General features: G+C 31.4%; 3 protein-coding genes across 8 annotated transcripts in view; 1 reads left to right on the top strand and 2 right to left on the bottom strand.

Moving 5' to 3' along the window:
- Positions 1-6,406: 6,406 nt before the first annotated feature.
- On the top strand, positions 6,407-14,163 carry LOC101512062 (probable LRR receptor-like serine/threonine-protein kinase At5g48740). The gene is made up of 16 exons (XM_004514227.4): positions 6,407-6,666; positions 7,327-7,867; positions 8,307-8,752; positions 9,124-9,241; positions 9,617-9,685; positions 9,775-9,843; positions 9,926-9,994; positions 10,155-10,226; positions 10,353-10,421; positions 10,637-10,872; positions 10,951-11,156; positions 11,762-11,888; positions 11,990-12,058; positions 12,365-12,554; positions 12,631-12,763; positions 13,414-14,163. Exons 1-16 carry the CDS (start codon positions 6,588-6,590, stop codon positions 13,630-13,632), a joined length of 2,712 nt encoding a protein of 903 aa, XP_004514284.1. The 5' UTR covers positions 6,407-6,587; the 3' UTR covers positions 13,633-14,163.
- Positions 14,164-14,460: 297 nt separating this feature from the next.
- On the bottom strand, positions 14,461-19,575 carry LOC101511308 (uncharacterized). 2 transcript variants are annotated; one of them, XM_004514226.4, is made up of 11 exons: positions 19,159-19,575; positions 17,918-18,250; positions 17,154-17,226; positions 16,897-17,009; positions 16,729-16,813; positions 16,160-16,232; positions 15,889-15,944; positions 15,685-15,750; positions 14,890-14,955; positions 14,713-14,809; positions 14,461-14,598 (listed from the first exon to the last, which is right to left on the bottom strand). In XM_004514226.4, exons 1-10 carry the CDS (start codon positions 19,326-19,328, stop codon positions 14,729-14,731), a joined length of 1,116 nt encoding a protein of 371 aa, XP_004514283.1. In that variant the 5' UTR covers positions 19,329-19,575; the 3' UTR covers positions 14,461-14,598; positions 14,713-14,728. The 2 variants fall into 2 exon arrangements, with proteins under 2 accessions (XP_004514283.1, XP_004514281.1); XM_004514224.4 differs by having other exon boundaries at positions 14,461-14,809.
- A 4,274-nt stretch (positions 19,576-23,849) lies between these two features.
- The window catches only part of LOC101509707 (F-box/kelch-repeat protein At3g23880-like), an 8,647-nt gene continuing 7,123 nt past the window's right edge, over positions 23,850-25,373 (bottom strand). For 2 of the 5 annotated variants that reach the window (XM_012719827.3, XM_012719829.3), the window contains one exon: positions 23,850-24,665. The gene's annotated coding sequence lies outside the window, so the exon portion shown is untranslated. The remainder of the gene's footprint in view (positions 24,666-25,373) is intronic. The other 3 variants (XM_004514222.4, XM_004514223.4, XM_012719828.3) reach the window with 2 other exon arrangements.

Raw genomic sequence — 25,373 nt, 5'->3', positions numbered from 1 at the left:
GATTCTTTCAGATTTTGAATGATCTCTTTAAGTTTATCATTCATAGCCTGAATTTTCTCTTTCTCTTCTTTTTCTTTGTGAAATCTTTCTTTAAAAGAACTACATTTTTGAATGAGAAAGTTTGAATCATTTAATAAATTATCAAATTCGATTTCCATTTGTTTGCATATAAGACATGGTTCAGAATTTACCTCTGTTTCTTCAATATCTGCCATTAAACACAGATTGGCTTTTTCAGGTTTCTCTGTTTCTGATTCATCAGATTCATCCCAGGTTGCCATCATTGACTTCTTTTTGAAAGGAAATTTCTTTGGCACCTTTTTGTTTAATGGACATTCAGTTTTGTAATGTCCTTGTTTGTTGCAGCCAAAACAAATGATTTTGCTTTTATCTATTTCAGTTTTGAATTCCTTTTTATCTAGAAATCCCTTTTTGATTTGATCCCTTCTTATCAACATTCTTTGTATCTTTCTTGTAAGACGAACTATCTCTTTATCAACATCTTCTTGTTCGATTTCTTCTGAGTCCTCATCTGTTTGTACTGGTGTACTTTCTTGAGATGCTTTCAAAGCTATTGTTTTGACCTTTTTGATTGGTTTGTCTTCTTGTAGCAGCACTTCATGTGCTCGTAATGTTCCAATTAGTTCCTCCAGTCCGAGTACGTCAAGATTCTTGGCCTGACTTATGGCTGTCACCATTGGTCTCCATATTATTGGAAGACATCTCATGATCTTTCTGACTCTGTCTTGTACTGAGTATGCTTTCCCTAAAGAGCGCATTTCATTTACAATGGTTGTGAATCTTGAGTACATCTCATCAATGGTTTCTCCTTCATTCATTTCAAAGAGTTCAAACTTTCTTATGCCTATATCAATCCTTGTTTCTTTTACATGGCTTGTTCCTTCGTGATGAGTTTGTAATGTGTCCCATACTTCTTTAGCAGTTTTGCATTCATCAACTCTTTCGCATTCTTCTCTGCTCAAAGCGCACGATAAGAATAAATGAGCTTTAGAGTTTAGGAGTACCTTAGATTTTTCTTCTGTTGTCCAATCTGCTTCTTTCTTTTCAGCAGAGGTTGAATCATTTTGGTCGACTCTTGGTACGAAATCTCCATCTGTAATGATGCGCCACATTCCTGTATCTTGAGATTTCAGAAACAACTGCATTTTTCTTTTCCAGAAATAGTAGTCTATGCCACCAAAGTAAGGTGGTCTATATGATGACCCTCCTTCAGCAATGTACATATCTTTTGACATTTTTCTAGATCTTTTCTCTAACACTTGTTAGGTGTTGAACTTTTGAGACCGAGCTCTGATGCCAATTGAAGGTAAAAAAAATAAGATCTCAATCCAAGATTGATCTTGGCAGTGATGAAGATCGATCTTGGTTTTGTTGAAACAACAATATCAATTTTATCAATATAAAATATGATTGTAAAGCATAAAATAAATAGAGATAGAGATAGAAAGAGAGATCACACAAGGATATATCCTGGTTCACCCAACCCGGGTTACGTCCAGTCCTCACAACCGTGAGATTTTTCACTAAATGTTCAAACCAAGATCGTTCTTGGTTTTCATGGATCAATCTTGATCTTTACACAATTCCTACCCTTCTACCTAGAAAGGATTTCTTCAATTCTACCTTACTGTTTTGGAAAGGCTTTAACAAGTTACCTTTCAAAACATGAAAGGATTTTTACAATTTACTCAAGATTTGACAAAACAACCTTGAGTTACAAAGTGATGGATTTGAGACTATTTAGAATCTTGATATTTACTCAACTCTTGTTTGAGAAATATATTCTGTAAATAGACCTCAGTTGTAAATGATTACAACACAAAGATTAAAACAAAACAACAAACTATAAGAAAGATTTTGAGACACTTGAGTATGATTGAAAATATTGATCTTTTGCTTGGTGTTGATTGTTGTGTTTTGTTCTTCAACTTGCAGCTGCATTTATAGACTCCAAGAAGGCTTATGACAGCTCATGTGACTGTTGGAAAGGGACCAGCTGTCATAAAAGAGTTGTTGGATAAATTCTGCCAAAAGCAAGATTGATGAGCTGCATCAGAAGATCGATCCAAGATTGATCTTCTGGTTTGTGATGAACTGGCCTTGAACTCTGTGATTTGTGTCAGTATGTCAGCCTTGAGTACTGCTTTTCTGTTACTTGTGCAAGCTTTAGAATAGTTCAAATCAGTAGTGTACTTTGCTACTTGTAGTCTTGTACTTGCATTTGCTTTTCAAGAGGAATGATCTTTGTGATATGCCTTTATTGAAGCATGCCTTTGATTCTTCAAATTCTGGAATATATATGACTTGGATGGATCTTTTGTTGTTTCTATATGAGAGTATAAGATGAATATTGTTTCCAGGATTGATCTTTGTTTTTCAGAACTGTTTCAAGATCAATCTGCATTTTCCAGAACTGCTTCAAGATCAATCTGCGTTTTCCAGAACTGCTTCAAGATCAATCTGCGTTTTCCAGAACTGCTTCAAGATCATTCTGCGTTTTCCAGAATTGCTTTCTTTGATCTGATTTGTGATGTTTGATACCTATCTTGTTTTAACACACTCAAATGCACATGTTAAATATCAAAACACTTAGAATCATAATTAGAATTCTTAATTAACTTTTTGTTTGTTTTCATCAAAACATTAAATTGAGATTTTGTCTCAACACTATCATGTTAGGTCCACATTATCACCGATTGATTTAAACATTAAACAAGCAACATAACTGTTATTTTGTGGGATTGCATATGGTGTTGTCATGGTTGTTTGCAGAACAAGTAGAGAAACAAGATAAGTAGAAAAAAAAACAGATAAAGAAGAATGAAAGTAAGTAAGTAACAAAAAAACAAATAAATAAAAAACAAAAAGAAGTAAGTATCAAAAGGAAAAAAAAAACTAAAGAAAGAAGGAAGAAAGTAATAAAAAAAATAATAATAAAAAATAGAAAGAAGGAAGGAAGTAACAAAAAAAACACTAAATAAGAAAAACAGAAAGAAGGAAGTAACAAAAGAAAAAAAACTAAATAGAAAAACAACATAAAGAAGGAAAGAAGAAAAACAAATGACTAACCAAGAAAAAATAGAGAACGAAGAAGGCTGATCTAGAGGTGGCACAATGGTGGTGTGAGAGGACTAAAGAAGAGGAATAACGCATCTGACTGGTGGCAGATGGTGGACAACATAGTGAAAGGAACAAAGAAGAGGAAGAAGGGAAAGTAAATTGGGGTAATTGTGAAATTTGAAGGATGAAAGACCAAAATTACCCCTAAAATATTTTAAAATTGAAGAGTAAAATTAGTTTTTCATGAAAAAAAAAGATTTGTCCAGAAAAAGAAATCACATTTTCTAGGTTTTAGGAACCCACAACTTGCAAACACGCCTAGATCGCATGCGATCTCCCTCTTCCCTGCACTGCCGCAACTACGCCCTTTGCTGCCATGCTTCACTGCGATCGTGGCGGGAATCGCCGCGATTTACTACTTAGACTTAGAGGACAAAAAGAATGATAGAGAAAGAGATAGTGAGAGACTGAATAGAGATAATTATAATTTCAAATGTGAAATTTAAAATGAGAGAGAAAATAAATGAAAAAGGAAAATAAAGTAATAAAAATTTATGAAAGAGAAAAGATTTGAAATAGAAAAATAAAAATAATAAATAAAATATAAAAAAGTTACAGATACCAAAGGAGTGGAAGAAAATGTGAAGAAAGAAAAAAAAAATAAAAAAAAATGAAAAGACAGTAAATATAGAAGCTTAAATCTAAAATTTAAAATGAGGCGTATTAAAAACTAACAATAATAAAATTTGAGACCTTTCAAGTTTAATTATCTTTACCATATTAGACAATTTTTTTAATGGATATAAATTTCAACAATTTATCAAATAAATATTAAATAATAAATTCGTTTACATAATTAAGTAATTTTTTTATAAAATTAATTAATACCAAAATTAAAGAGGAAAATTTATATTATAAATATTAAAAAATTAATAATATTAATTATATTAAAAATATAAATTTAAAAATTAAAAATATTTGAAATTCAAAATCACGACCTCATTTCTCGCCTCTCGATATTAGCTATCGAGGTAAAGAAGATATTTACGTTAGAAATGATATTTTATAATTATATATATATATATATATATATTGATATATAGATATAAAATATTAACCATAATTTAAAAGATAAATTATATAATTGATAATCGTAAACTCTGTTTTTATTAAAGTATATAAGTTATGTAGGAATTTTTAAAATTTTAACATTTTTTCCTACACATATTAAAATATTTTTGAAATAATGTTCACGATGCATTGATGATTTGAATTGAGAAAGCATAAGGAATAAAGGAACTGAAAATGTCAAATATGATTGTCATTATCATTGTCATTGTCTTCCTATTTTGAGAAATAAAATAACTTATACTAATTATAATAATGTATTTATTTGTTGAGAAACCAATATGTAAACTAAAAAATAAAAGAATTCTCACACTTTTTGTTTATCTAAAAGAAAAAAAAGTTTGAAAGCATGTAAATGATATATATATATATATATATATATATCATTGCCTTCCTATAATAACTTACACTATAGTCATATATTTATTTGTTGAGAAACCAATATGTAAACTAAAAAATGTAAGAACTCTCACACTTTTTGTTTATCTAAAAGAAAAAAAGTTTGAAAGCATGTAAATGATCATATATGTCATTGTCTTCCTATTTCGAAATATAAAATAACTTACATTAATTATAGTCATGACCTAAAATATTAAATTGTCTTGAGAAATGTTTAAAATGACCCAAGAACCGTTATCAATAATGATCGAGGAACAATGAATGTCGAATAAGTGATAACTGATATTTATTATATTGTAATTTGTAAAATATGGCATATGAATAGTTCTACAAAATATTACATGAATAAAATGTAATAAAATTTATGCTAAAAACAAATTGCGTATAATAATAAGAAATAGAAATAGTGTTTGTTAGATGTATCAGATCAAATTTCTTTTATGTAGTAATATTTGAATGAAGTGACATAATATTTAATGAAGATATAAGAGTCTATTTTAATATATATAATAGATATAATAAAACATCTATTGTGGTTTGATGAGAAGTTATTTGAGTGTATAACGAGGAAAAACTCGTTAATCTTTTTATCAAGCCAAAACAAATCCAAAAACGAGAACGGATAATTTTTTTCTTTATTTTTCGGTACATGATTAATTACGATTATTTTATGCGAATATGCTAAGCATCCCGTATGCATGCTTTAACCCAATCAAGTAACTATAATGTAACAGAGAAGACAAACTATTTCTCTCCCTTTTGACCATAGGAGAAGATGAATGGAATAAATAAGCTCTTTTTCTTCCTTAAGAGTAAATCCAGAAAAATACATCAAAATAAATTTAGTACTATTAACTAAATCAACAATATAATAAAAAGGTTTCGAGAACGCCAGAACAATCATCATCTATCATAAAGGACATGCATATGATATTAGAGGGTGATCTGCAAATCACGGAATACATTTCATGATGTTAACAAACTCCTTCGAGAATCAACGGAGGATATTCTTTAAAAGGAAACCTAACTCAGGTGGAAGATACATAATATTCTAATTATAAACCTCTCACTCCTAAACGCAAATTTACTTGATCATCATAATATGTTTAGCTACATCACTCATGTTGAGCAGCTACCGATAGTCATCACTGTAGTACTGTTGCATTTTTGTCTCTCCTATAACAAACTTAGGTCCACTCTAAATCAAAAATAGTATGAAAAATGATATCTTTGATAATCATATATGATTTTTTTTTCAGAGTTAGATTCTGAATTTGTTCGATATATTTTATTAGAATAATGATTTTTTAGTCTGTCAACTATTTATAATTTATCAATATAAAATTTAACTTTAATGATAACTATAATAAAAATCCCATTTAATTAATGACTTGTGATTGATTACGGATGTAAAAGCAATTGATGTACACATTGTACTAAAAAAAGCTCTTTCTTTTTTGCAATATTATTCCATCGAAATGTGGTATACTATACACAATATATTTTTAAATTTAACTGCAGGAATAATCACCTCTTTCAACACATTATTCAAAAATGACATGGATGGTCCTTTTTTCACCAATTTTTCCAAAAAGAACACTGCACTAGAAGTGCTACGGGAAAAACTAGTTAATGCTATATTAAAGAAACAAAATAAAATAATATAATTATTACTTTTCCATCTTCAATGACACTTACAAGTCTTTAATCATAACCTCAACTGTGCACTTTTCCTTTCTTCGTTTCTCAAACTAATTAATTATATGGTCACTCTACCAAACAAAGACCCTTTTCTGAATTTACACTATAGTGTCCTTTACCTTTCCTTCAAGCTTTATCATGTTTCTTTCACATAGTGTAGCCAATATTATTCTTTCTCATTATTACACACAATTATGCCATTTGTCACACTACTTTTATTTATTTGCATTTCTTCTTTGGTTTTGTAAAAGAGAAACACAACATTTGAGATTTATAGTATGGATTTAAGAGATTCTTGGACTGTCTTCTTTCTATTTTCTAGCTTCTTGCTTGTTGCTTTCTGTGGACAAGAACATAGTATGTCCTATACAACTTTATAAGATATTGTCATTTTTCTAAACATGTTTTCACTATTGAATGTTAACTATAGGAAATTATACATGCTACTAATTTCATGTCCACTTTTTCTAAGTTCAATACTTGTAGGATTTTAATATCACAAAGGCTATTGGATTACAAACATGTCATCCTGTTTGGCTGCACTAGAAACTCACATGCTCAAGAAATGAAAGTTAAACAATACCTTTGTCCCTATTTACAAGCACATTTAGCATTTTTCAAATATATTACGTAAAATAGGCTGTTTATTTAATGTGTTCTTTTAAAAATATCTTTTTGTTTATAGATATTTTAATTTTGGCTTTTCATCTTCCAAGACACTTTTTTTTAGGCAATCTTCCAAGACACTTAGTAGTACTAATTTAAGGTATAACTGAAAAAAATAATTAGTAATTTGGAAGGGTGCAATTTGTATCATGTTTTGAGCTCGGTGAAATCTTAAAAGAATGAGCTGATAATGCATTGTTTGTCTGAGAATATGCATCTCTTTCTTTTCATTTTCTCATGAAGATTGATCATTTCATTATTAGAATACCAAAAAGATGAGCATAATCTTCACTTTTTCAATGCCAACTTTATAGTAGTTTTTAGTATTTCTCATAGAATTTCATGAAACAGGTTTCTTGAGTCTGTCATGTGGTGGAACAACCAGCTTCAATGATTCATCTAATATTTCATGGTTCCCAGACACACCTTACATAACCAGTGGAAAGACAACCACCATCAATTACAGCGACGGTTCCTCATCAACAAATGTCTCGGCTCGGTTCTTCCCCCGTTCCAGAGGCCGCGCATGCTATTGGATACCTGTGAACAATGCAACTAGTTTGATTCTTGTGAGAGCAACATTTGTGTACAAAAACTATGATGGACTTGGAAAACCACCTATTTTCTATGTTTCTCTTGGTACAGCTACTGCTGCTAAGATAAATCTGGCTAAAAATGATCCATGGACAGAAGAGTTTCTCTGGAAAATCAACAAGGATACACTGACGTTCTGTTTGAATTCAATTCCAAGTGGTGGCTCTCCTATAATTTCTTTACTTGAAATTAGACCACTTCCTAAAGGATCCTACACAAAGGGCAGAGAACATTTTCCGAATAAATTACTTAGGATGAGCTATAGAATTGATTGTGGACACATCAATGAGTCTATAAGGTAAAAATCATAGCATTACTTTCTATTAAGTTTTTATATCGAACATAAACTCACCATTACAAAACAGGCTTGTAAGGTGAGGGATGTATCTCATTTATAAACACATTTTTTGGCCATATTTCTCCCAATGTGAAACTCTCAACACACTCTCACGTCCAAAACTGGATACTTGGAGTGTTACCCAAGTTGTTCCACAGCGGGTGGCCTAACAAATCTTGAATAGACTCTGATATCATATTATGTTTTTATATTGTGTCTAACTTATCCTTACAAAACCGACTTAAAACTGACTTGTAAGAATATGGATGCCTCTCATTTATAAACACATTTTCAGACTATATCTCAACCACAATGCGACTTTCAACACTTTCTATTTATGTGACTTTTTGTTATTATTTAAAAGACTGGGAATAGTCATGATTTCACTTGTAAAATACAGGTACCCTATGGATCCATACGATAGAATATGGAATGGTGACAGAAGGTTCATACCTTCTCATGCTACAACTGAGTTTAAGATTCAGAATAACATAAATCAATCCAATATTGTGGAGGAACCACCAGCTTCAGTTCTTCAAAATGGAAGAGTCTTGCCGCGGCGAAAAATGCTTGCATATAACCTCCCTCTTGAAGGGTTAGGGGACTACTACATCATCCTCTATTTTGCTGGAATTCTTCATGTGTTCCCTTCATTTGATGTATTCATAAATGGAGATCTTGTAAAGTCAAACTATACAATAAAGAAAATCAGTGCTTTATATGTTACAAGAAAGGAGATCAGCAGCTTGAATATAACACTAAGAAGTATCAGCTTCTACCCTCAGATCAATGCATTTGAGGTATATAGTATGGTTGATATTCCACATGAAGCTTCCTCAACCACAGGTGCTTCATGACCACCTTTTCATTTCTACTCCTTCCATTCCAAAATAATTATTGTTTTTGCATAATCAAAATGTTTCAAAATAATTGTCGTTTTTCTTTTTCAATGTAACATTAATTATTTTTTATTTTCAAATTTCATCCTTAAATTAATATTGACTGCACAACTTTCAAGTCGTTATATTCTATTGTAAATTTATGATAATAGTTAATAACTAATAGTTAACAAAGATAGTTTGGTAAAATTACTACAATGTTTCATTCTTTTATAACTTTTAGTAATTGTGAAAACCTGGGATGACAATTATTTTGGAACGGAGAGGGTTAGTAACTAGTTTGTCCTATACTGACTGTTTTCTCAACTTGCCTTCCAGTTTCAGCAATGCAAGTTATTCAGCAGTCCACTGGCTTGGATCTTGGATGGCAAGATGATCCATGCTCCCCATTCCCATGGAATCACATAGATTGTGAAGGAAACTTAGTTACATCATTGTGTGTGAATTCATTATACTCCTTTTTTATGAGTAAACCCCTACTTAGTCCTTCAAAGATTAAGTTCTCATCATTATTTATCCAAAACTTTTGGTTACCAAATCAATCCCTCATGAGAGTAGCATAGTATCTCCATATTTCTCAAAAGATTTTGTCACTAGTCCCTCAAAGATCTAAAGCGTCATTGATTCTTCGTTACAAAGGAGTAAAGTGGTGACAGAAAAGGATAAATACGGTGACTATGTTGTATCTTTGAGGGACCAGTTTAGTGACACATTATTTGAGCACTGATGTGAAGAAACCCTTATCTTTAGAGGAAAAAGTAGAGTTATGTACTTTATCACACCAAAGATCTAATAGTAATGTATTTTTCAGGGATCTCTCAGATATCAACTTGAGATCAATTAGTCCTACATTTGGTGACTTAATGGACCTTAAAACATTGTAACTTCCTTTCTACTAATTCAACATAATCAATATAGTTATTGCTCATACTCTGTCTTACATTGACAATTGGCCTTGATCATTATCAGGGATTTGCACAACACATCACTTGCTGGTGAAATCCAGAATTTAGCTAGCTTGCAAAGTCTTCAAAAACTGTAATGCTCCAAAAAGCATGACACCTTGAACTTAGGTTTTAATCTCTAAGCAAAGATTGATATTAACTGCCCAAACTTGCAGGAACCTCAGTTTCAATCAGCTGACATCCTTTGGTGTAGAGCTAGAGAACTTGATTAGCCTTCAAATTTTGTGAGTCTCTCAAAACTAAAACTAGAACTTCAAATAATACAATTTTTTTTTTGTCTTTTAGCTTATAGATTTTGTAATATTCTATATTATAAGAATATGGATTCCAAAAATAACATTAATTTGATCTTCCTTCTATATTTTATTTTTTCCTTACATGAAGAGACTTGCAAAATAATAGTCTAGGAGGTGTAGTTCCTGATAGCTTGGGAGAGATAGAGGAACTCCACTTATTGTAAGTGAGCTACACTATTTGTTTAAAGATATAAATGCTTTATTTTACTTTCTATACAAATTTAATGTTTCCTTTTTATACTTGACAATTGTCATATAATTTATTACAATGTCTTTGATTCTACAGGAATCTAGAAAACAACAAACTACAAGGTCCACTCCCGCAGTCATTGAACAAAGACAATATAGATATCAGGTACAAAAGTGGTTCATAGGTATCCTTAAAAAGTAGAGCTCAATTCCTCTCTATTACTGGATGGTTCCAGTAGGAGAGAGAAAATCACAACAAATAAAATAATACTATACTATTTATTGTGTATTTATCTATTCTACTGAAACCATACAGTAACAGGAGAGGATATCCAAACCCTAAAAAGTACTATGCATATTACTCTCTTGATATATTTGCAGAATATCTGGGAATTCATGCCTTACTTTTTCTGCAACCTCATGTGATGATGTACCCTCCAATCCTACAATTGAGGCACCACAATTGATTATGATTCCCAAAAGGAAGCACCATGGAAAAAACCATCTAGCAATAATACTAGGCACAGTTGGAGGAGCTACACTTACAATTTTCCTGATATGTCTTTCAGCATTTGTATACAATGCTAAAATAAGATATGAAACCTTACACAAAACTAGTATGTATTCTTTGACATTGTGACTATATATTTTTAGCACTTCTTTCATGTGTTAATGGGATGTTATTTTTGGCTTAGGGGAAGAAACCAATATGAGAAACTGGGGTGCAGAAAAAGTTTTTACCTACAAAGAAATCAAAGTAGCTACAAGCAATTTTAAGGAAATTATAGGAAGAGGAAGTTTTGGTTCTGTTTACCTAGGAAGGCTTCCAAACAGAAAAGCGGTTGCTGTCAAAGTTCGGTTTGATAAATCCCAACTTGGGGTTGATTCTTTTATCAATGAGGTTCATTAACTAAATTCCTCTTGCATATATCACTAATGTTTATGGAAGTATAGCTGAATAAGTAAAAGAAATGTGCAAAATCATAAATGAGACTGGACGTTATATCACAAGAGCTAGCTGTTATACAACACTATGCTCAGTAATATAGTTCAAGGGTGATTGCATGTGATACATATTTGCATTTGAGATGGAATCTCTGCAACCCCTCCCGACTCTCGAACGAAATATTATCTGTTGGATTAATCTAATGGCTGAGAGATAACACTCACAACGGTTATATTAATCCAACGACTGAAATTTGGCTCGAGGGGATGTAGGGGTGAGAGAGAATACAAGTCAAGTGGTAATCTCATGTCATAAGCATATATTGTAACAACTAAAAGTAGTAGGCTATAATGTAATGATTCTTGGACTGTTTCCTTTTTCAGAATATATGTTTGCACATGATTTTTCTCACTATTTTACATGTTTATGAACAAATAGAACCTTCTAATACAATATCTTGAATCATTTAAGTTGTGAACAATGGTTTTTTCATAAAGTTATCTTGTCATTTTCATTTGGTTTTCCCTAATTTTTCCTTTCCTATCTTCTGTTGCGCCTAGATTCATCTGTTATCGAAAATCCGCCATCAAAATCTTGTGTCTTTGGAAGGATTTTGTCATGAATCAAAGCATCAAATATTGGTTTATGAATACTTGGCTGGTGGATCCCTGGCTGATCACCTCTATGGTACTACATTCTTGAACACAAATATTTTCTAGTTCATACCCTTTTTGCTTCAGCACTAGAGCTCTCTGTTTAACAATGCCCTTTAATTCTCTTTTGACTAGGTGCAAACAGCCATAAAACTCCCTTAAGATGGATTCGGAGGTTGAAAATCGCTATCGATGCAGCAAAAGGTACTACAGTAAGCTGATACCATATTGATTTGGAATTTCTGTGACTTACTCAGATCAAACAATCTAGTATTTAACATTTATAATGGTGTTACAGTGAATACACTGAATGTCTAACTGGTTAGCACTAACCTATGGTAGAGAATGTTTCAAACAGTGTGTTTTTAATATTTTCTAATTATTTTTTCTTGAACACAGATCAAAAAATGATAAACATTCCCTTATTTGCTTAAAGATTGTTTATGTTCAATATTATTTTAATATACAATATATAAACTATGTCTTAAGCTCACTATCCATTTTGGCAAGGATTGGATTATTTACATAATGGAAGTGAACCAAGAATTATACACCGCGACATCAAGTGTAGTAACATACTCTTGGACATGGATTTGAATGCCAAGGTCTGTGACTTTGGCCTCTCTAAGCAAGTAACTCAGACAGATGCAACTCATGTCACCACTGTTGTCAAGGGAACTGCTGGCTATCTAGATCCAGAGTATGTTATTAAGATTAATAAAACTATAGTTTCCTTGAAACCTTGTATGATATTTAAGTGTATTTTCTATGTATAGGTATTACTCTACCCAACAACTTACTGAGAAAAGTGATGTATATAGCTTTGGAGTTGTTCTTTTGGAACTCATTTGTGGAAGAGAACCATTGATTCATTCTGGAACTCCTGATTCATTCAATTTGGTTTTATGGGTAACTCAAAGCTTAAACTTTCAATTGTTTTAACAGTGCAATAGCTTGAACTTTTCCTCTTAAAGCTCATATTTCATAAGAAAGACAATTACTTCCGTCCCACAATAAGTGTTGTTTTAATAAAGATAATTTATCACAATGTTGTTTTATTTTTTCAATGTAATATTAATTACTTATTCTATACTCTATTTATGACAATGATTAATATTTAATAGTTAATAAGGATAATTCTGTAAATTGTTACACTTTTATTCATTTATTGATTTTCTTAATCTATGTGAATAAACATAAACTTAAAATGTTTTCATATAAGCTATGACCTCTTTTCATAAGTTATGAACATATCATAAGTTGTTTTCATAAGTTCTTCTAAATAGTCTCACAAGCGTTTATCTCAGTAGATAAACTCAAATAAATCAATATAAGCAGATACTATATATGTTTACGGTTCCTTTCTTGGCCTGCTAAAACTTTTATCTTCAATTCAATTGTGTTTCTTTCCTTAATTTGTTTGTTTACATTTCATGCATGTTTACAATTACCAATGTTATTGTTCCTCTTTCTTTTTCACATCCATGATTTGTGCAGTGCAAACTGCAGTGCATAAAATTAAGGGATTTACGTCGCTCTTTCGAACTTTCCTACTGCAGGCCAAACCCTATTTGCAGGCGGGCGCATTTGAAATTGTGGATGAAAGCATACAAGGAAATTTTGATCTAGAGAGTATGAAGAAGGCAGCATTCATAGCTATGAAGTCAGTGGAAAGAGATGTATCACAGAGACCACCTATTGCTGAAGTATTAGCGGAGCTAAAGGAGGCTTATGGTATTCAGCTCAGATTCCTTGAGTCTTATCAAAATGAGAGTTGATTTACAATGCCAAAGAAGTTTGATTCTTCTCACAGCATAGAAACAAGAGGGAGAGATCTTATCATGTTCTGCATAGAAATGTAGTAAATTATTCGACACAGCTTCTCAATTTGGCTATAGTCTATAGTGAGTAATTATTCTGAACAAGAAAATTTGCATGATATCCTTTGCTATTTGTTATGGTGACATGTTCAACATGGTAATCAGTATCGTAAGATACATGTTGATCGTATCTTGATGTGATACAAATCAGAACCAAGTCAATATGAAACTTTAGTGTGTCGATGATCTATATTGAACATGAATCCCGATTCACTGTGATGAATTCCGATTCCCTATGATGAATCAATACCTAAATTAAGAATTGTCAGCCACTTTTTTGTCCACTTTGTACAGCCAGCCACTTCTTTATCAGTCGATTTACAACCTAAATCTTGAATTATTTTGAGATTAGTAGACAATATATTAGCTTATAAGTTTGCTGGGTGGCTTTTGTGTACTTCAAAATGTCATATTTTTATTGGTAATGTATCTTATGTTTCTTAATAAGTTTTGATTCACGATTCAGAAAATAAGTTTCGAATTCACAATTTGATCCTCAATTTGATAACAGAATAAGCACATTGCGGCAAGATGGATAAGACCATTCATTTTTTACATGCAAGCTGTGTGCAGTAGAAATACTCATATAAACAAGGGTTTTATGTCAACAAGCTCATAAAATTAATGGCATCTCAATAAAACATCTAACAATTCAGAAAAACTCCATAACAATTTGCAGTTTATCATCAAGAAATCTACTCTACTATAACTGGACTAATTACAAAATAACATTAAACAAGCCATTTTATAATTAAATACAATCAAGTACTACAAAGGGATTTAATATCATTTACAAAAAGAATCCTAACTTCCATACCCTAGTTTAGTATATATGGCTAATCAGCCATAGTGAATGATCATCACCTATATCACAAATTGGTTTAAGAAGGAAAAAGTTCAATAAATTGATGAATCAACTTCAACATGTTACTTATCAACATATACAAATTAAGAATCAACATTTTTTAATACTCTTACACGGCATTCAAGGATTCTAAGAGAAGTACTTCCGCCTGACGTAAAAGAATAAAGCAGTTGCAGCAGCCACAGCATATGGAAAAATTGTCCAAATTCCCTGTATAAAATGAAAAAGGTAATGTTTACATGTTTAACTAAACAAGAATTTTATTGTTTTCAAAATCACATTAATAATACCACTACAGTTGCGACGGTAGCGAGAGCAAATATAGGCCGCTCCCTCAAAAGGAATCCTATTCCAAGCTGATCACATAAAAAGGAAAAGTTAGGTTAGTCACCACCACATTTGAAACTTGTTTACTCCTTGTATATATATAAAAAACAATAGGAAAGTACTACATTGTTTAAGCCATCATGATTAAAGAATAGAAAGACAAGAATGGATCATCTGCATTGGAATCTCATCCACTCATGTATCTCTACTGCATGCGGTTAAAGTCATTGAGAGATAATTGAATGTGGAGGATTTCCACCGAACTCCTTCCAGTGAAATTGTCACGGGAAAGAATCCTTTTCCTAGAAATATCATATAAATAGCACGAAATCACAAATGAAGTTAAACCAAATGTCTTTTTCCCTTTTCCTATCTATTAAGGTTGGCTTTTGTTATTCAAAAACCTATGCAAAATAGTAAAGATGCATAAAATAAAAGAGCAAATATCAGATCTTGCTTATCCTAGACTTTTAGGCTTTAGCTTCCGGCTCGCATTAGTATCCAAAACTATACTTTCCTCTAGAAACTCCTGAGCTTTAAATGTGAAATAAATATAGGTTCCATATTCTTACACATGTGAGTAGAAAGTCAAAGAATTCAAAAGAGAAATTAAAAATAAAAAATTTGAGATTTCAATGGTTATTAATTACATTATATTCTCTATTAACATTAGCATCCAACAATTTCCAGATCAAGGGTCAGGCAACACACACATGAACAAAATAAAATTAAAACATAGTTCCATGTTTCATATTCACCTGAATGGGAAGTGTGAACAGACCACCACAACAGACGCCTGCAAAAAACAACTGTGGAGAAATACCCTGCATTTATAGGTAATTCAAGTCAAAATACTCATCTCAGTTTTTAATACAAGCAATACTTGCTTTAATGTTAAAGAACAGAAAATTGTAAAACCATATCCACTATTGCTAGCAGACCAAACGATTTCAAAGACTAACCAAGGCTCCTGCAAGGAAAGCTGTAGGGTTTCTCACTCCAAGAGAGAATCGTTCAACTGCCAAATTAAGTCACAATAACATCACAAATCAACAAATTGACTAAGTGCACTTAAGATGCAGAAAATGAAATACTTATACATAAAGACATGGGTAGGTTTAGCACACAAATATTTTTGCAATTAATGTTTTGATAAGTGGTTATGTTTTCCACACTTTTTTGTTTAAAATGAAAGCACTTGGTTTGCACATGTAAAAAGCTCTTGGAGCTTACCAAAACCAATAAGATTGCCATACTTTTGTACAACATCTGTGATCTCTATAGCCTTCTCTTTGCCAATTCCTAACTGTTGACACCACCAATAACAAAATACTTATGAATTAAACGAAAACATCGAGACAATTAATTGAAAATCACAGAAGTTTAAGCCTTAATGTGCATCTTCCACCCCAGCTTCTCCTCTTCCTATCCTACTTGGATTTGCTTTCCAAACGTATAAATCTGAATGAAATTGACTTGTAAAGTGAGAGATGTATCTCAGTTATAAACACATTTTTAGATCATATCTCATCTGATGTAGAACTCTCATTACACCCTCATCATGCACAGGATTGAACATCAAAAGCGTAATTCGAGTGGCCTGATAATGGGTAGTCCAACGGATCTTTAAAAGACACTAATAAATCTTAGAATTTGGGTTGGGTCGAAGTCAATCTTACAAACCCTACTTGTAAAGTGAGAAATGTCTCCCACTTATAAACTATTTTCAGGTCTGGTCTCATTTGATACAAGACTCTCAACAAAATCTGATTCAAGTTTAGAAGAAAGTATGCACAACTTACCCTTGAAGTAACATCAGCAGATGCACCAGTCTTTCTAAAAAGTTTCCCCAAATAAAAGGGTATCATGTCACTAATGCAAACTCCCCTGAAATCATCGGAAGTTTTTCGACGAATGTAAAACAATGAGTATAAAAGTAAAAAAACGGTTTGGATAGAGTTTCTAGTTACCAATAAACCCATAGAACCGTTGAAATGATGTATGAAGCATTCCTTGAGAAAGATTCAACAAACGACTGCCATGTTCCGTCAAGAGACAGAAGCCTTGCTATTGATGTACCGACCTAATAAATTTCTTAAAGATAATTAAAACTCTTATAATAATATCAAAACCAAATGTGTTTTCGTCACAGAAAGATTTACAACGGGAAAACCAAGATGCGAACACATGAGGATGTAAAACAGAAGTACCAGTGAGAAGCACAGACCCAAATATTTAAAGCCTCTTCACTAATGAAAAGTCCACAACCTGCAGCCATAAGCAACCAGAAGTAGATCCATCTGCAGGGAATTCAGATACATAAACAAATATTTCAAGGGGAATGATAAGAGACACATTAAAATACTCTTAACTGCAATATAAAGAACTATGCGTGCTATCAGTTAAACATAAAAACTTAGAGGAAAACACAAACATGTCCATACATCGCATGTTCAATATTAAATGTTCTTTCACATTTCCTACTAAGAGAAATATACCAACTTATAATATAAAACTATACCTCTTATACCATGTTTCATAAGCATGTACAATACATCCACAGTCAGCTCATGTGCCCATGTGAAGATACTTACTCCACATTATCGGAAATAGTCTACATTTTCTCTTAAAAATAAAAAGTGGGGAAACAATCTAGTTACATGAACATATAAAATATATTTTGTACATTGATTGACCCAGCAACTCTTGAATGTAATTTAAGAAACTATATCCTGCTTCTTAATTATCTCCTTGTCCTACATATCCAAAAAAACCTATCGCCTTGTCCTAGTGCTTCCAACAAATTAACCTTATGCCAAAAATATATTTTTCCACCCATTGCAAAAAGTAATTATTTACAAACATTGGCAATAAAAGCATAACAGTTTCCATTATGATCCATTAAATTTCCGTTATGACAAAGAAAGCAAAGAAACCACTCTCATTAGTCCAATCTGTACATCCAGCGTTTTGGAAGAAGGGGTTACCTACCCTGGTGCATATTGCGGAATGATAACTCTGAATCCAAAAACTTTGAAAGTGAAATCAGCAGCAACCGGAGCAACTGCTGAAGAGGAGGAGCCTTCCGACAGAATCTGCAGACCAAACGTAGGCTGCTGGCCAATGGATGCTAATGTAGCTATTACAGCTACGCCCAACGCAATCACAACCATAGCCAGGAATGGGACCTCCCACTTGTTATGCCCTTCTTTACCGTTTGTTTGCACCTCATTACTGAATCTATTTTCTGTATCTGATATATCCTTAGATTTTAAAGTCACATAATTTTCCTCACCCTCTTGCTTAATGCATCTAATTCTGGTTCTGTAAAATGCAAATGTCACTTCATTAATGCTGAATATAATGGAATCAACTAACAAATAAAGGGAAGTAGAATAACAAAGAAACTGCCTAAGAGGGCCAAAATCCAAAACATAAACTCACTTCTTTTACAGATGCAATATAGAAGCTAATTTGAACATAAAATTGAGAGGAAAGAAACTTAGTATTTAGAAACTCTCATTTAGCCTCTAGTTGGAATATTACAATTTTTGCAAGTCAAAAAACACAAATTTATTTTAATTGAGAAGTTCCAATGAGCTTGAAGCTAATTGGAATTGGGCCATAGCCTAGTGAGATCATGCATTAAAGTTGGAACTTTATCAAAAAAGTTTAGTCCACTTGGAGAAAGGTATAATACAAATGCCAAAATCAACCATGCTCTAATCTATTGACATCATTACCCACCAAGTGAGAAACCTTGGATGCTTGATTACTTTCACATTTTGCATCACAACAACTATTCTAAAAAATTATTTTTTAACAACACCAACATAAAAAATCTTAAAATTTAGGTTAGGTTACAAAATCCGCTTGTAATGTGAATGATGCCTCCCACTTATAAACATTTTTCAAACCATATCACGTCCAACGTGAGACGATTAATATATCCCCTCACGCATATCACATCCAATGTTCAATGTGAGACTTTCAATACACCCCTACCTCAAAAACCAAACATCTAGAGTGTGGCGGGATTTTAGATAAACTCTGATACTATCTTTAAATTTTGGTCGGCTCTAACTCAAGCCTAAAAAAATGACTTGTAAAGTGAGAGAGACATCCCACTCATAAACATTTTTTCATGAGAAACTAAAAAAAAAAAAATAACATTTTGATGAATCTAAAAAACACAATCATATCTACAAATAAGTGGGACGTTAGTTAATTACCTAAAGAAGAGAGGAAATTTGGCATTTGCATTCTCATTGGCAAACAACCTGTGAGGGAAAGTTAAGCATCTAAACAATCTAAGAGGTTTTGTTGCTGTACTACAACATCGGAGATTGGTTGTGGGAAGGTTTAACAAATTCACACGTGAGAAAACAGCCGTAAAAGACATTGTTGAAGCTCAAACAGCTCCAATCTCTAGCATTGATGATGATGAGGAGTTGGAATAAGGTGACGTAGGAGAAAGATGAAAGGTGAATTTTTGGTCCATGTGGTTGGATGTGAGTTATCAATTTAGAGAATGTAAGGAATATGCCTTGGTAAATGTTATGTTGTGGTTCTGGTCTGGAGGGATAATAATCTTTGGTCAAAAGTTTAGTCATTGATAGCATAGCAGATGTTTTCACACTAATCTGAGGCATTATGAGAGGATAAGGGATTTCACAGGACATTAATTAAATAAGGCTCTTGGCCACAATTCACAACTACCTCAAGGCAACTGTATCATAAGAATATTTGTTAAGCAATCAAAATAAAATATTTATTTTAAAAATAATAAAATTTTATATTTAGTTTGTTAACATTTGCTCTTTGAGGCGCTTGATATCATTTGCTATTAAATAATTATGTCTCAATTAAACGTTTGACAAACCAACGGTAAATATAATAATTTAATCATAAATTTTATCACATCATTGGTCAACAAATTTATTATGAATATGAGTTAGTTTAGAAATTAGTCATATATGATAAGAAAAATCATTACTCTATTATTCTACTAGAGTAAAATTTAAAATATAAGAAAAAATATAATATAGTAAAATATAAATAAATTAGTTAATTACCTAAAGAAGAGAGGAAATTTGGCATTTGCATTCTCATTGGCAAACAACCTGTGAGGGAAAGTTAAGCATCTAAACAATCTAAGAGGTTTTGTTGCTGTACTACAACATCGGAGATTGGTTGTGGGAAGGTTTAACAAATTCACACGTGAGAAAACAGCCGTAAAAGACATTGTTGAAGCTCAAACAGCTCCAATCTCTAGCATTGATGATGATGAGGAGTTGGAATAAGGTGACGTAGGAGAAAGATGAAAGGTGAATTTTTGGTCCATGTGGTTGGATGTGAGTTATCAATTTAGAGAATGTAAGGAATATGCCTTGGTAAATGTTATGTTGTGGTTCTGGTCTGGAGGGATAATAATCTTTGGTCAAAAGTTTAGTCATTGATAGCATAGCAGATGTTTTCACACTAATCTGAGGCATTATGAGAGGATAAGGGATTTCACAGGACATTAATTAAATAAGGCTCTTGGCCACAATTCACAACTACCTCAAGGCAACTGTATCATAAGAATATTTGTTAAGCAATCAAAATAAAATATTTATTTTAAAAATAATAAAATTTTATATTTAGTTTGTTAACATTTGCTCTTTGAGGCGCTTGATATCATTTGCTATTAAATAATTATGTCTCAATTAAACGTTTGACAAACCAACGGTAAATATAATAATTTAATCATAAATTTTATCACATCATTGGTCAACAAATTTATTATGAATATGAGTTAGTTTAGAAATTAGTCATATATGATAAGAAAAATCATTACTCTATTATTCTACTAGAGTAAAATTTAAAATATAAGAAAAAATATAATATAGTAAAATATAAATAAATTGTAAAATAATAGAATTTGATATTAACCTAAAAAATAAAATAATAATAATTAATTTCAAAAAGTATATATGATATTATTATAGGGGTAGTTTTATTATTTTATATAATCTATTAAATTTAAAATTTATTGAAATTATAATATTTAAAAATAAAAATGTTATTCAAAATTATAAAAATATGACTATTGATTTAAATTTATAAAATAAATATAATTTTCTTACAGTTTTTCATTTACATATAATATAATACAATATTATATTATATTATATTTTATTATATTATATTATATTATATATTTATTTAACTTATCTATCATATAAATTCAACGTAGTTTTGTGGTTGCTTAGTACTTTTGTTGCTACTTTATAAAATTTGAAAATATTATAAGTTAATTTGAAAAAATATATATTAACTTGATGTTATGTTGGTTGTCATCTTGTGCACAATAAACACATAATAGAATAAATATTTATCATATTTTTATCGTATCATATATCTTTATCAAATTCTATATTTTATCATATTTCTTATTATGATCATCAACTGAGACCCTAAATAAAATATAGACTAAATTAGGTATGAAAAATGGAGATCTTTCTTTTCGTAACTGAGTCTCGTGTATATCCATTATAATTTTTTAATGTTAAGTATTTAATAAATATTTGTAGCACCTTTGGTTATACTAAATACTCCTAAGTTCTAAAAATAACGTTACCAAATTCGAGCCACCAGACAGATCCAATTTGATACGCAGGAGATTATAGCTAGCCACGGGTCACACACAGGTTCACAAATGTGGATATATACAAGATTGAGTGGCCAGATGCGGGTGAGAAAAAATAGACTCGCAGCTATCTTAACCTGACTGATCCACTTAACCTATATATATAAACTCTAATTTTTTAAGGTGAGTGTCTTCGTCTCACTTAGTTCTGACACCAACGTTCTAATAAATGAGATGTTTGGTAAAAATCTACTCAAACATTGACAAAAATATTGAATGTCCAATATGATTTTCTTTGAAAAATGGAACTTGAAAATAAAATCAACAAAAAGTTAAATAAAATGAACAATCCACCAAAATAAATATGTTCATCGCTCGATCAACCCACTCACATAACATGCAAACTTGCATTGACGAAAACCTGCCTAAATTGATGCATAAATCGATCGAAATCATATTTGTAATTTGCAAGATCAAATTTGAATGAATTGACAAAATTGGACTTGAATCCATCTATACTCAATTGATACTCTCTCAAGTGAAATGAATACCAATTTTTATAGGATAAAATTTTCTATTGAAGATGTTCTTAGAGCATCTCCGATACAAGAAAGTTAAGAACACCAAATATGTGTGCTATATCTTGCCACATAAGATGATAACACTTCACACTCTATGGGAGAAAGTTAAAAATAAATTTTATACACAAAAAAAATGAAAGTTGCAAAAAAGAGAGACATACACAATGATATTAAAACATTGTAAGAACGTGCTCTAGCGAGGGTAGCTTCTATTTCTATATATGTGTTGCATATACTTTAATATAAAAAATCATTATTATATTTAAGAACAGTAGTAAGAACTATAAAAACCAAATTGGTTTGAAAAAAAATATAATCATCGAAGTTTCGATATGATAATAAATATAAGAATATTTTATTCGTTGAAGTGTACAAATATCATATCATATAAACAAACTAAGGAAAGAACACAGAGAAGAGAAAATATAAAAAAAGAGAAGATAAAATATATAAGAAGAGAAGAAAAAAAATAACATCTACTACTTTTTGTCTGGATGACATGAGTAAAACATATTTGATTGTGATAAAATTATAGACCATATAGTAGTCATCATCTAATGATGAAAGTTTTGCAGAGATTGAGTCAATCACACTCAAGATGAAGAACATCTTGTGCTCATCATCTAAAATGACATGAGCAGAAATTAAATATGTGACAAAAGAATGAACCATCTGGTACTCATAAACTAGTGATGAATGAGTTATAAATATTGAGTCAATCACACTAAAAATAAAGAACATTTGGTGCTTATCATCTATAAAGAACATTTGTTGCTTATCATCTATTAGCACAAGAGCAAAACACATATTGTGTCAGAGAAGCAAATTGTATCTAGCATTCACCATTTCCCATTAGAAGTGAAGCACAAGAGATTGTTTGAGACAAGTCATTTAACATGTGGCTCAAGCATGAAGACATAATCTGATCAACAGAAGACAATATTTGGTACAAGCTTGAAGACATCATCTGCCTAACATGAAATCATAATCTGATACGATCTCAATGAAAAGACTGCATCAACAACATATATCAATTCAACAAAGTCACAAGATCTTCGTACATCATATCAACCCCTGCTCCAATTCACTTCTATCTAACCCCATCACTGAAAATAAGCATAACCCCACATCACCTGCTTTGCTGCTTAATAAGCCAAATTCATTGTCCTTACTTTAATTCATCCTTAAAACATGCTCTCCTACTTAACCATCAATGTCCTTTTACAGAGAATGAACACCAAATATCAATTATCAATGTCCCATATAGATTATTAGTTGCATCAAAGAGCACTAGCAGACCTGTTGCATCTGACTTTTATGCCATAACAGGCCACTGTTGTAAGACACTTGTGCAGAAATTTCAGTTCCAAAATCTTTGGTTAAGTCTTATTAGTTTGCTCTTCTTTACTCGACCAGTTTAAAGTATCAGATCCAAAATATTTGGTTATTTATACTTCTTTTATTGTGTTTATACCAACATCCCTTCCCACACAATATCGTCGATTGATTTTGTTGAACTGGACTCATTCATCCTAAATTAGCGCATTAAGTTGTAATTTATAATATGGTTGATTACCTATTAAAAAAGAGAAAATTATATTCAACCATGAAAATATGGCACTAAAGATCAAATAATTAAAGTCAAAGACCATCTTGATTGCGTTTGACACTTATATAATCTATATAAACAAAACAAGTTTCAAAAATCATGTTACAGATGACAATATAGCTCCTTTTACTATTAATAAAAATAACTGGTTTGCAATTAACCAATTCTCAACAAGAAGTTTGCATTTGCAAAAGAAAAAAGACAATCCTTCTACTAGTTTCATTCACTTCTGATATGTCTGTTGATTTGATAATGGCAATGGCAATAGAACATTAATATCATACAGAAGAAAGAAAAAAAAAAGACAACCCCTTATAGATCCTCCTCCAAACTCTAAAGATAGAGGCCTCTTTCCTTTGAGAAGTTCTAACTAAACTATTCCACGATTGCATATGTCAATCTTTTCAGTGACCTGTATCTATGATCTGCAAAACAACAAAGCATAAAAAATGGTTAGAAATTACCTATTAAAAAAGGGAAAATTATATTCAACCATGAAAATATAGCACTAAAGATCAAATAATTAAAGTCAAAGACCATCTTGATTGCATTTGACACTTATGTAATCTATATGCACAAAACAAGTTTCAAAAATCATGTTACAGATGAGAATATAGCTCCTTTTACTATTAATAAAAAGAACTGGTTTGCAATTAACCAATTCTCAACAAGAAGTTTGCATTTGCAAAAGAAAAAAGACAATCCTTCTACTAGTTTCATTCACTTCTGATATGTCTGCTGATTTGATAACGGCAATGGCAATAGAAACATTAATATCATACAGAAGAAAAAAAAGACAACCCCCTATAGATCCTCCTCCAAAACTCTAAAGATAGAGGTCTCTTTCGTTTGAGAAGTTCTAACTAAACTATTCCACGATTGCATATGTCAATCTTTTCATTGACCTGTATGTATGATCTGCAAAACAACAAAATCTAGATATTGTAAACACGAGAAGAAAACTCATCTCTTCACAAAATATCACTACAAGCAGTTTGTCTTCTATGTAACCATCCAATCAAAAGTTATGCACATTAAGCTTTTAACTAACCTACTTGCTCTTGGTATTTTGAAAACCAAAATAGTCATTAATAAAATGGCCCAAATATACATGAAGACTATTGGATCTTAAAATCTTTGAATTTAACCCATAAGTATGGAATTATAAATAACCAATAATTTAGTATAAGAGGATTTTAAGGGGAATCAAATAAAATTTCATTTCTCAAGTGAGATTTCCCCATTAACTTTTCTTGAGAACTGATTAAGAAACAAAAAATGTAAAACAACGTAATTTGATCAAGAATAAAAGAAGAAGCAGCACTTTCAGAAATTGTTATTCTTATATACTCATCTAAATAGAACTTGTCAGATTTGATTTGTCATGGGAAGGTTTTTGACCCAAATTTTCTCGACACCGGTAACATTTTACGTCCATGCTATCAAGGGGGAAAAAGCCTGTGGACTGCAACCAAAAAATCTAGAAGCCTGCTGCAATAACTGACTAGTGTAAAAATTGATATACTGTATGCAATTAAAAAATACACCAAATATTTGAGAAAGGTCGAAGTGAACACAAGAGTTAAGGGCATATTTAATTGAAGTTAGACATGGGGTAACACTCTT

This window comes from Cicer arietinum, chromosome 3 (genome assembly GCF_000331145.2).
Source record: "Cicer arietinum cultivar CDC Frontier isolate Library 1 chromosome 3, Cicar.CDCFrontier_v2.0, whole genome shotgun sequence".
Classification (NCBI taxonomy): Eukaryota; Viridiplantae; Streptophyta; class Magnoliopsida; order Fabales; family Fabaceae; genus Cicer; species Cicer arietinum.
The sequence above is the reverse complement of the archived record's forward strand: the minus strand, read 5'-3'. Positions and strand labels throughout refer to the sequence as shown.